At 37.6% G+C, this 12577-nt stretch overlaps 1 protein-coding gene across 1 annotated transcript in view; it reads left to right on the top strand.

Annotated features, from left to right (window-relative positions):
- LOC134656243 (zonadhesin-like) overlaps positions 1-10730 on the top strand; it is a 48944-nt gene extending 38214 nt beyond the window's left edge. The window contains exons 37-44 of the mRNA XM_063511749.1: positions 2812-3006; positions 3333-3521; positions 5722-5919; positions 7437-7637; positions 8059-8238; positions 8834-9022; positions 9651-9830; positions 10531-10730. Of these exons, the coding sequence (XP_063367819.1) occupies positions 2812-3006; positions 3333-3521; positions 5722-5919; positions 7437-7637; positions 8059-8238; positions 8834-9022; positions 9651-9830; positions 10531-10730 (1532 nt within the window). The remainder of the gene's footprint in view (positions 1-2811; positions 3007-3332; positions 3522-5721; positions 5920-7436; positions 7638-8058; positions 8239-8833; positions 9023-9650; positions 9831-10530) is intronic.
- Positions 10731-12577: the final 1847 nt, after the last annotated feature.

Here is a 12577-nt window from a genome sequence, read left to right as displayed (position 1 = left end):
TTAACACCCCCTGGCACTGATTAAAATAACCGACTTGGTTTCACATTACATCTCAAAACTTTTTTGTAGTAAAAGCGTTGCGAGACTTGCACCTTTTTACATGTAATGTTTTTAGGTTTACCCTTTATGTGGCCATTAAACCCTAACTCTGTACCAAATTTCAGCTCTCTGAGTTTATGGGAAGTACTAATTCTATTCTGATGATCATGAGTGAATGAACGAGTGTCATAAATGCGAAACTTTGCTTTCGCTTAACTTCGGAACTAAATGACCTACAGACTTGAAATTTTGGATTTTAAGTATGTGATTATAGCTTACTGGATGACGAAAATTTCTGCGTTCTGGTCTTATCCAGAGGTTCTCAAATAGGGGCCTGAAAATGCGGCGAAATGGTTCCAGTAAAGGATGATACGGCAGTGTTTGCTTCGCGCTCGACTTGCACAAACGTCCAAAGCAGAGTTGTAAAGGAAATATGTAAGCCAAATTAGCCCCGGCTTTCCTATGGATATGTTTGACGCGCCGCCACTGCTAAATAGTACCTAAATTCTAAAAGCAAATGTATGCTCGTACTACAAAAACATCGATTTCACCTTATGTCTATAATATTTCAAGATTTCCCTCTATTTCTCCAGGATCTCATTATCAAATCCGAATCTGATGACACCGGACGGTAGGAAAGGTAATTAGGTAGGTAACCTATCAAACAAAAAACTATTCTCTTTCTAAATTCAAGAGTTTGGGGATATGTATATACAACAAAGATTAAGACGAACTCAGAACCTCCTTTTTTTAAAGTCAGTTAAAAGTCATATAGGTAGGTAAATGTTATATATGCGTCGCTACCTACGCGTTTAGGTACCTACCTACTTAAAAAGTGGCACAATATGTAAAGTAATGACAAAAACACACTTCTTAAGTAAACAGCAACGAGTGTTGTTGTTCACTTAAAACAATAAAATCACATGTACGATATGTTGTATATAAAAGGAAACACTGAAAGCAATCTACACTGATGAAGTACTTGTGGGATAGAGCGAACGTCAGGACCATGCTCTGGGGAATAGTATTGTTGGCAGGAGCTCTGGCAGTAGCTCAGGTGCAGTCAGAAGATACTGTTGCTGAAATACAACGCCGTAAGTTTCATTTATACTGCTTCAACAAGAACCTTATAAACGTATGATTACAGGTCATTTCACTTACAACAGAGATTAGATTAGGTCCTCCCCTTCTGGCTTAACGCGGAAGAGGGATATCATATAGTATTATGTAAGAACCCAATTGATTTTATCCTCGTAATCGTAATGTTATAAATTGTTAAATCGTAATTAGGTAATATTTAACTTTTTCTCCCACTTTAAACTTAAATCACAATAAAAAGGTTTTTGCTCCATACATTTAAGAAAAGGTGCTTTGTTCCTCTACGTAACATAATGAGGCATGATGATGATGCAAAAGTTAGGATTAACTAACTTCGTGTTTTGGAATTTGTTTATAATTGCAGAAGTTGGCACAAAAGACTTAAGCGCCATTAGGTTCTATGGCGCTTAAGACCATTGTGAGTTTGCTGTGATTATGATTTTTAAGCTTATCGTGAGGTCTACGGCTCACAGTTCATGACACTCTTAGCAGTAAATATTACGATATTCATTAAGTACTTCTAAAAAAACTAAGTAGATACCTACTGATTTAATATTGCCGAGCGGACAAAAATTGACCTATACTCCAGTAATTATACGGTCCGGAAGTATGGCAAATTGGAAATAATGTATAATATTTCGCTGATGTTATTGGTTTAACGGATATGTCATGAAATAATACTTAAAGGGCTACTTTGCATCTGGAGGGACTCGCGAATTTTGTGAATAGTTTTTTTTCTGTTAGTTGCTAGTTTAGGTTAAGACATTAGTAATTTTTAGATATGTATTGTATTATATTGTAGATTGTAAGATTTGTATTGACATATAATTAATTAAACTGATTATATCTTAATACGTAATGCATAATAATATAATTCTGATAAAGTTACAGTATCGCCAGTCATTTATTTTTAGTGCTTTCATTTATAGTCTATTCTAATAATTATTAATAACACTGATTTAAACTTTCACGATTTTTACATATTATTAAATTGTACAACGGGACTTAAACGCTTATATAAGTTTTAACTTCTCCGAGACCACGGGGACAACGCGGTCCTCGAAACGTCGGAGGTAAATCTTAAAACTTATATACGCGATTAAGTCCCGTTGTACAATTTAAAAATTTCATATATTCATAAAGCGCTGGTGGCCTAGCGGTAAGAGCGTGCGACTTGCAATCCGGAAGTCGCGGGTTCGAACCCCGGCTCGTACCAATGAGTTTTTCGGAACTTATGTACGAAATATCATTTGATATTTACCAGTCGCTTTTCGGTGAAGGAAAACATCGTGAGGAAACCGGACTAATCCCAATACGGGCCTAGTTTACCCTCTGGGTTGGAAGGTCAGATGGTAGTCGCTTTCGTAAAAACTAGAGCCCACGCCAATTACTGGGATTAGTTGCCAAGCGGACCCCAGGCTCCCATGACTCATGAGCCGTGGCAAAATGCCGGGAAAACGCGAGGAAGAAGGAAGAAGGAAGGTACAATTTAATAATTATGAATAAGTCGTTAATTTTTAATTTTTTCCGCATAATTAAGCTGATTGCACTCCAGTGGTCTACTTATATTGTACCTACATTGTACAATTACTTTTTAATACGAGTAATGAGTTTTTCTAAGTGCCATAACCTTTTACGACTTAATTACAATCTATAACCAGACCATAATTACAGCTCAAAACAAGCCATGTGAAGACCCCAATGCGGAGAGGGTGCAATGCGCACCAGACCCATCCTGCCGATCAACCTGCGCCACGCCCAATCCATCGCCTTGCATAGAGATTTGCGCGATTAATCAATGTGTCTGCAAAAAAGGCTACGTTTTGTCGAAGAAAGGTGGAAAGTGCATACCTGTAAATCAGTGTCCAAGTAGGTGCCAATATTAAGTATAATAAAGTTCGTAATTGTAAGTTTTTATTCAAGTAAAATTTGTATATTTTATCTTCTTAAATGATGTGTTATAGGTAGATATATAGCCACACACGTATTGAAAACGCAGGCATAGAATAGTTTTGCAGTGCATTTCAGGACTATTATGTTATCTTTAGTATACGAAAAACTAAACTAAGTTAATGACAACTTAATTCGCATCGTGTCATAGATAAATGAAATAAACTTGTACATAGCACTTGCTCTCAATTATACAGACACGTCCCTTCACTTTCTTATTTGCTGAACTTTTGTTTGTAATTTAGAAGATGTACCCTGCAACGGAGACTGCAACGCCGTTATAAAGGCCAACCCGATCCCTTGCCCGTCGACCTGCAGCGCTCCCAACGCTAGCCCTTGGTGCAAGAGGTACGCCCCGCCGGTGGGCTGCGAGTGCAAGCCGGGCTATCTCCTCAATGATAAAGACAAGTGTATTACACCTGATCAATGTCCAGGTAATTATTATTTTGGCTTTAAGAGCGCTGTTACCTTTCGGCGATGAGCGAGTTTAGGTATTATACGCGCTGCGGCAGGGCCCGCGAGCTCAGTACGCCGATCCCTTCTACCACATTATCCCTCTCGGTCGCACTACAATGATGGATTAAACATTCTTGATCCTTCGTGAAACATATTGAAATCAACCCTAACAACACTAACTGTACTTGAATATCAAAGTCCTAAAAATGTTATTTAATGCAACTAAACCTCACACACACACACACACACACACACACACACATTATTAATATAGGTAATTTAACATAACTCGTAACAAAGCATAGCCTATTATTTTCCTAATGTTAAAACAAAACTTTCGTACTATATACTAAAATAATTATTACCCCTATATAAAGTACTCTCAGATTATTACATTACATTGAATTGTTAACTGTTGTTACTTTAGTTTAATTATATGTTTTAATGTATTACTTTCTGTACCTACATAATTAACGAGTATTCTATTGGTTTGTATACCCTTAACTTGCTGCTGGAAGAGCGGGGTCTCCTGTCACAAGTATTGATATACTTACTAGGAGGTCCCAACCCTTTCTAAATTTGTTACACAATAATCACTGTGACCAATAAACGATTTTTTCATTTTCATTTTCATTTTCAAACCACTTCGTGTTTGGGCTCGTTTGGTTCCTTTCAACAAAATCTTTGACACAAGATAGTACTCAGGGTCTGATGATGGAGCTGGAAGGTGGTCACCAGTACCAGTCAACCATATATCTAAACCACTTCGTGTTTGAGCTCGTTTAATTCGTCTCAACATGATCTTTGACACAAGATAGGACTCAGGGTCTGATGATGGAGCTGGAAGATGGTCACAGATACCAGTCAACCATGCAACGAAACCATTTCGTGTTTGGGCTCGTTTGATTCGTCTCAACAAGATCTTTGACACAAGATAGGACTCAGGATCTGATGATGGAGCTGGAAGGTGGTCACAGGTACCAGTCAACCATGCAACTAAACCATTTCGTGTTTGGGCTCGTTTGATTCCTCAAGAAGATCTTTGACACAAGATAGGACTCAGGGTCTGATGATGGTGCTGGAAGGTGGTCACCGGTACCAGTCAACCATGCAACTAAACCACTTCGTGTTTGAGCTCGTTTGATTCATTTCAACAAGATCTTTGACACAAGATAGGGCTGAGGGTCCGATGATGGAGCTGGAAGGTGGTCACCGGTAACAGTCAACCATGCAACTAAACCACTTCGTGTTTGAGCTCGTTTGATTCGTCTCAACAAGATCTTTGACACAAGATAGGACTCAGGGTCTGATGATGGAGCTGGAAGGTGGTCACAGGTACCAGTCAACCATGCAACTAAACAACTTCGTGTTTGGGCTCGTTTGATTCGTCTGATTCGCCGTTGTAAACGTGCGGAGCTGACCGACACACGTCCTACCTCTACAAGCTCTGCCGCGGCACTGAGCTCACGACCGCGCGTCATCGGTAATATTAGAGTCGTTTTCAAAAAATTGCCAAAAAATTATAGTAGAATTTCATAAACACTAATGGATACCAGCAGTATAAGCAAATGATGCAGATTGCTTAATATGAAAATTACTTCGATATTAAGTAGATTTTCGTAGGAATTGACACTTGTTTCGGAGAGAAAATTGAGTTTGTTTTTCTTTGATTTTCTCTTTCTCAAAGGTATAATGTAGGAAAAATGTCAAACGATATTCCTAAAGTACAGGGTATTAGTAATACAAAATAGTCAGGTTTAGCAGAGTAAACTTCTCAACATTTACAAATAAGAGCTCACATTTCAGTGCTTCACGGGGTTTTTCGGAAACAACCATCAGAAAAAAAAACATTACTAATTTAATAAGTCCTTTTTCTAATTTTTACAACGATATTCCTAAAGATAAGAAGACGCTTTTACTGGAACAAGTACTCATTGTTTCTAATAATGAGCGTAAAGTCCTAAATTTCATCGAGTAATATCATCAATTTTGCACTATTTCAACATTTCTTTTAAAAGCGCTCTTGCCCGACCCAGAAGCAGATGCTTTGTTTTTTTTTAATTTGGAACTCTAACCCTATTCCATAAAAGTTCAAAATAGATTGTAATAAGTTATTTTATTTCCTTAATATTTATTTATTACATTATATATAAGACATAATTATATTGTTACATTCAGGTGGCAACCCTTGTGGGAAAAACGCAAGTTTTGTACCGTGTTCCGTCAACTGCCCCAGCAACATCTGCCCAGTAGGCGACAACAAAGGAATCATTGCCTGCAGCCCGCCGCACCCGTGTTCCAGCGGCTGCTCTTGCAAAAAGGGTTATAAGAGAAAGAGCAGTTCTGATTACACGTGTATTTTGGCTTCGGACTGTCGTAAGTAGTAGAGTGTTGTGTTTTATACTAACATTTAAAGAGATTATATATCTCTGAAATCAACAATAAAACATTGAAGGTTAATTGTGGCGTCCCATATGCCGCATAGTATTTTGCATAAAACTTGTATGGTTTCTGGTCACAAGTTTTGTATTTGTCTTCGTGGCCGTCACTTTCTAACAAGTAGGTATGTAAATGGGAGAGGAACGAATGATGCATGATATGAGTGATGAGTGTCGCATGACAGACGATAACAAAACAACCAACATATTCATACTGAAGTAGAATAAGAATTTTAAATATCAATGTAAACTTCATAGATTTAAAGAGATTTTGCTCTACCACGTGGATTCCACCATATACGCCCACCAAGGCCGGTGACACTTGCAATTTTATTAACTTGGGATTTCCGTTTAGAAAATATCCCAGAAGGTTTAGTTATGCTTGAATACTATTCGTACATGTATGTACGTCCCATGAGACGTGGCAAAATGCCGGGATAACGCGAGGAATATGATTGAAAGCTAATTCCGTTCAACAATATTTTATAGACGTAATTTGTTCAGGGTGGTTGGTTGACTGGTAGATAATGTCTCAAGGCGTTAAGTGCGCCATTTGTACTCTTCTTTGTAATTTGGTGCAATAAGTTTAAATACCTAAATAAATAAATAAATAATTCATAAAAATTATAAATGAATCATACCTACACATAACTTTGAACCGAACAAAGTGAGGTCGTGTTATTATAAACATCATATTATCATAGAAATTTGACATTGATAATGACTTGCTACACTTAGTCCTTGAAATTGCCATGCAGAGTTAGCTATACTAAACTATACTAGAAAAACAGTATTCTAAATCAAACCAAAGAACCTTTTAATTGATCATCACATAAATCCACGAATCAGGTTAGTAAATCTGGCACCGTAATTTATCGAGCGAATAAGTCGCATCGAACACAGAAGAAAGCCATTTGAAATGAAATTTATTCCGACCCACATTTTTCTAGCCTCATAAGCACTTTATGACAATAGGTGACTGTGGTCCTAAACACACAGCTTTTGCCACTTATCGTAGCCTCCAAGCCCTGACATTTCTGCCAGGGGATTGTTGACACAGAAATATTTTCCCTGGGCATATTTACTTTTGCATTTTTCTGGGATAACATGTTTACTCTTAGGCCTGAAATTCTGTAAGTAGGTTCAGCAAATAAGCAGACGTAGAGGTTGAGGTAATTACAGACGTACATTACAGACGGGTATAATGACCGACTTATAGGTCATTGTTACAAATGACTGACGTTGAATAAGCTCAACATACATTGTATTAGTAATTACTCTTTTATAGTTTGTGACAGGACTGTCTCATTTCAAACATAGACATGGAGAATTATACTATCTTTATCTTACACTAGTTCTAGCACCCAAAAGGATGAGTATATTTACAAATTAAAGACAAATATTAACACCTTATGCTAATTGGTTTAACACCTGGATTTTTTCTCATTTGTTTAGTTCCACCGATAAAATGCAAAAAAAACGAGGTATACAACCCGTGTAGTATAATATGTCCCCCTCAAACGTGTGACTCCATCCGCTCCAGTTACAACTGTGAGGGCGCCCCGAAATGTAAGCCCGGCTGTGACTGCATCTCCGAGTACTTGAGGAACGGGACGTCCAACGACCCCTGTATACCTAGCGACCTGTGCCCGACCCGTAAGAATCCGATTTCCGTATACTACTTACTCATCTAGATCTTGACACGATGAACGCTGGAACGCAATGTTTTTGTCACTTTAATATCTAGTGAAGTAACCTGCGAGTATTCTAATACCTTTAAACGAGCAATGCTTGTTTATTTATTTATTTATATATATTTCGGGGATCTCGAAAACGGCTCTAACGATTTCGATGAAATTTGCTATACGGGGGTTTTTGGGGGCGAAAAATCGATCTAGCTAGGTCTTATCTCTGGGAAAACGCGCATTTTCGAGTTTTTATATGTTTTCCGAGCGAAGCTCGGTCACCCAGATATTATGATTTAAAAACCTTCACCAGCTCACTTTATTGTAGAGTACCTACATTATAATATTATTAATTTGGGTACCTACCAAGTCATTTGATATATTCCTTCCAGCCCAACCAGTATGCGGGATCAACGAACATTATGAAACAAACAGAATCAAGTGCGAGCTGACTTGCAAGAACTACCACTTGGAACCAATAATGGGTCCTTGTCAGCCAACCAGCGCCTGCTTTTGCGATGATGGCTATGTCAGAAACTCTAATGGATTGTGCATTCTAAAGAAGAAATGCCGTATGTATCGATTACCTAATGAAAAAATCCGAATTTGACAGTTGAGTTCACAGTGGTCAATAGTATAAAAATAGAATCGATGTGCCCATGATAATTTTCATGTTGCCACAACATTAAGGTATCCTCGCTTGTAGTTCTCCCACCACGCATTTTGCGCATGGTCGACTATGACGCGATAAATCACTTGTCTGTAAGTCTGCTTTTAAAAGTCCCCAGCAACATCGGTTCTCCATACAAACGTGGTTACGCTATCATTTTGAAACGACTAGCTAAATTGCTCTGAAACTTTGTACTTACAATAGGATAGGTATATCTAGTCCCGTATGACTTTATGTAACTTCATATCCCGTAGTAAAAAAAAATCTGCGAATTTAAGTTTTTCATACAATGCTTGTTTATGCTCTATTCCGTTTGTTTTATAAACTTGAGCTATTATTATAAACGTATTACAGGACTAGATAAACCTCATGTTATTTTATGTACAAAGTTTCATTACAATCCAACACGTAGTTTTAAAAGGACAACGAAACTCCGTTCGTATGGGATGGTGAAACTCTTAAGTATAATTAATTTTACAATTATGCCCTTTTTTCAGCTCAAAACTTAGTATGCCCGCCGAACGAAGTGGTGTCCGAATGTTACAACAGCTGCCTCATGACCTGCAAGACCAGGCTCCGGAGCGACGGTAGAATGTGCCACTTGGCCTGCATCGAGACCGGCTGCGTATGCAAGGAAGGCTACCTGAGGCACGACAATGGCACTTGTGTTCCCATCAGCCAGTGCTGTAAGAATGTTGTTTATTTTCACTTGTTAACGCCTGCCTTGTTTGTTTGGGCACGAAAATTTGCCTAAGAAATAAGATTTTGGCAAAAATTCAATTTTTGGTACATGCTTTTATCGCTGGCTGTACTTTTCTTTCCGCAAGCAACTATATAATACTCATCGAGATAATAGTAAAAACCCCAACACAACTACATACATTGCGTTGTTTTATCACAAAGTTCCTATGGCCACCACAAGAGGTGGCACACGCATCCATCATCAGATCAGCTCCAGGGCATTATAATATTGCATTGTCATTTGTCGTCCGATTTACATATGTATACAAATGCGGTCAAAGTGGGTAAAATTTAGCTTTCAAGATTTGAACCACACTAACTAAGGGCACGTTAAATAAAAGCTTTTACAAAAACCCATTTAAAATCATCAAAATGTATTCACGTCTTGGCTTACATATAGTTAAGTTAGGCTCTCTTTTTGACTACACTTTTTACACCATATTTCTTAACTTTCGAGTAGGTGTACAGTAGTATCTTAGGTAGTATAAATGAATTAAAATTATTTGTAAAGCATAAACCAATTTGTGAGTCATATTTTGATAAAACTATAATTTATGATTATAATTTCAACAGCGCCACCTCGCTGCAATGACAATGAAACCTACTCGAAATGCGGCACCGCGTGTCCCCCGACGTGTCAGAACAGAGGCGACAACTGCACTGTCTGCACTAAACAGTGCGTCGAGGATTGCTTCTGCAACAAGGGCCTCGTGCGCTCTGATGATGGCGGCTGCATCAAGCCTAAACACTGCCGTGAGTAAAGAAGTCACTGTTAGGCGTGAAAGTATAGAGCTTATTGTCATTTTAACAGATTATTGTCCTACAGTTGTAGAAATAATAAAATAAAAGTTTCTAATCGCAGCGTCACTTAGAACTGCAACTTCTTCCATTATTCTTGATAAACAAACATGTTATTCTTACGCTTATTAGTTATTAATACGCAACACAAGGCGCCTAAGTAGTGCTGGAATTACCCACATATGCAGTCACCTCCGGCCATTATTGTCATTGACAGCATGTTAAAATATACAGGATGTTTGGTAGCTAGGTGCAAAACTTGAAGGGGGTGATACTGATAACTGAGGTATTTTTGAACATTTTTAGCCATCTCAGCCAAGATTTTGCATTTTTTTGTCATAACTTATTTCTTGGCACGGGACTACTCCAACTGAAGACATTGTTAACTATTGCAAATGCCTATATTTGTTTAAAGATATACTTAATGTTTTGTTTGGTCCAAATTTCCAATACACATTCTTATACAAAATAAAAGATTTTGTGTACAATCTAATACTTATTGGAGTGTTACCCAATTCTCGGTATTTTTCTAGAAAATCTTAAGTTTTTAATGATAAAAAATACCAAATTTCGTAGGACAACTTGTGTATGGTATTTATTCAAATTCTGTGATTATGATTTTTTATAACTTATTCCCTTTATTTTCTGATTGCAGCACCTCGCATCTGCAGTGGTCTTAACGAAGCACTCGACCCATGCCCCCCCACGTGTCCTCCTACGGATGGCTGCGAGAATATGTGGTCGAAGTTTAACTGCACCAACGCTATCAAGTGCTGCAAGCCTCAGTGTCGTTGCAAGTCTGGCTACCTAAGAAAGAATAAAGTCTGCGTCCCTACTGAACAATGTTTGAACTAATTAAGGATCGATCACACTGTTACTTGACCCATCGTAAACATATTGCTCCGTCTTTGTTGTTGCTTTTTGTGATTGTTTTTCATCGACGGTGCATCAACGATTCCAAACAAGCGGTGTGGTGGATCCTTTATTTTTTTTGCACTTTCCCTTTTTTTGCACTCTATGTTTCTTGTACCATCATCAATACAATTAACTAATCTTTCTAAACCTTGTTGAACCAGAAAATTCTAACGATGGTCAGTTTAATCTGTTGTTGTTAGTAAACAGAGTGAATTCATTATTTTTGATAATTTTCGGATATTTTTGGCTGTAGCGTTTTTTTAGTAGCTATATTAATTTTAAAATATTAGAAACATTTTTTAAGGACACAATAACAATATAAAACCTAATTATTTGTTAAAGTACAACGACTGCAATGCAATAAATTAGTTATTATATGAATAAAATTTAAAATCAATAAATTATTTAAACATAACAATTGTGTGTAATTATTTAATTTTTAGTTAACTTTCTTATTAATTTCCCTTATATACATACATAGATTATAGAAGGATGAGTTTATCCACACGTAAAAAATGCCTGGACGCTTCGGGCCTTCGGCCCTACATGGAGCTCGGCCTTCGGCTTTCGCATTAGATATCCACACCAACATTTCACGTAAACTATTGCGGCTGTGTCCCTGACAAAGCCTCTCTCAATTATTTTCTATCAAAAAAATTCGCGCTCGCTACGCTCGCGTTTTTTCACTTTTAAAGTTAAGCCTACTTTGATAAAGGTGGCATTCTGGGCACCCTACCGAGCGACTACTACTACGACTTAAGAACTGACATCCTGGACGCTTCGGGCCTTCGGCCCTACGCGGAGCTCGGCCTTCGGCCTTCGCATTTAGACACTTATACCATTGTTCTGTGTTTAAGCACTGACAGCCTGGACGCTTCGGGCCTTCGGCCTTACATGGAGCTCGGCCTTCGGCTTTCGCATTAGATATCCACACCAAAATTTCACGTAAACCATTGCGGCTGATCTGACTCATTTTTCTATCAAAAAAATTTCGCGCTCGCTGCGCTCGCGTTTTTAATACAATTTTAAGGGTTAAACCTACTTTGATAAAGATGGCATTCTGGGCACCCTACCAAGCGACTACGACTTAGGCCAAATTTTTTAATTATAAGTTTTTAATTTAAGTGTTATTTATTAAATAATATTAGACCTAAATTCGAAAGTTTGTTAGGAAGTATGGATTTCTATGTGTATATTTCTTAACTTTTCATGCCTAGACTGATTTGACTGGAGGACAAAATTGGATGATATTTGCCATGGACATGATTTGGATAGGACGTAAAAATACAAAAGTAGTACTGTATTGTCCGTTATACACCTACTACTCTATGTCGTTTAAATCACGTCTAATATTGGAATAAGGGCGAAAAAAACTATTGGTTTTGGAGTGTAGTTTTGTTTAGTGGTAGGTACTTATACCTAATTGTAAAATATTTTATCTGGACTTCAGTCCGCTAATCGTATCCATCCGTCAACTTTACTTCAATTTCCGCCTCCAGAGGAGAGAAAGAGAAATTAGGGATGAATTAGCTTACTGACACAGACCGAATTCCACGCGGGCGAAGCCGCGGGCACAGCTATTGTCACATAAAGCTGTTGAAAACACACAATTCAGTTTTATTTAATTCTTTCCTGTGTGACACTGATCCCAAGTAAACAAGTAGTAAATTAAGTCGCGATCTAAATTGTTAACAAATTGTATTACATTTCAATAAGTAAACCTATAACAAGGTTTCAATTTTTTTTAAATAAAAACTTTGTATTACATTTTATTAGTCAAAACCTTT

Source organism: Cydia amplana, chromosome 2 (assembly GCF_948474715.1).
Source record: "Cydia amplana chromosome 2, ilCydAmpl1.1, whole genome shotgun sequence".
Classification (NCBI taxonomy): Eukaryota; Metazoa; Arthropoda; class Insecta; order Lepidoptera; family Tortricidae; genus Cydia; species Cydia amplana.
Note: the sequence above shows the minus strand (reverse complement) of the source record. Positions and strands in the feature narration are given on the sequence as shown.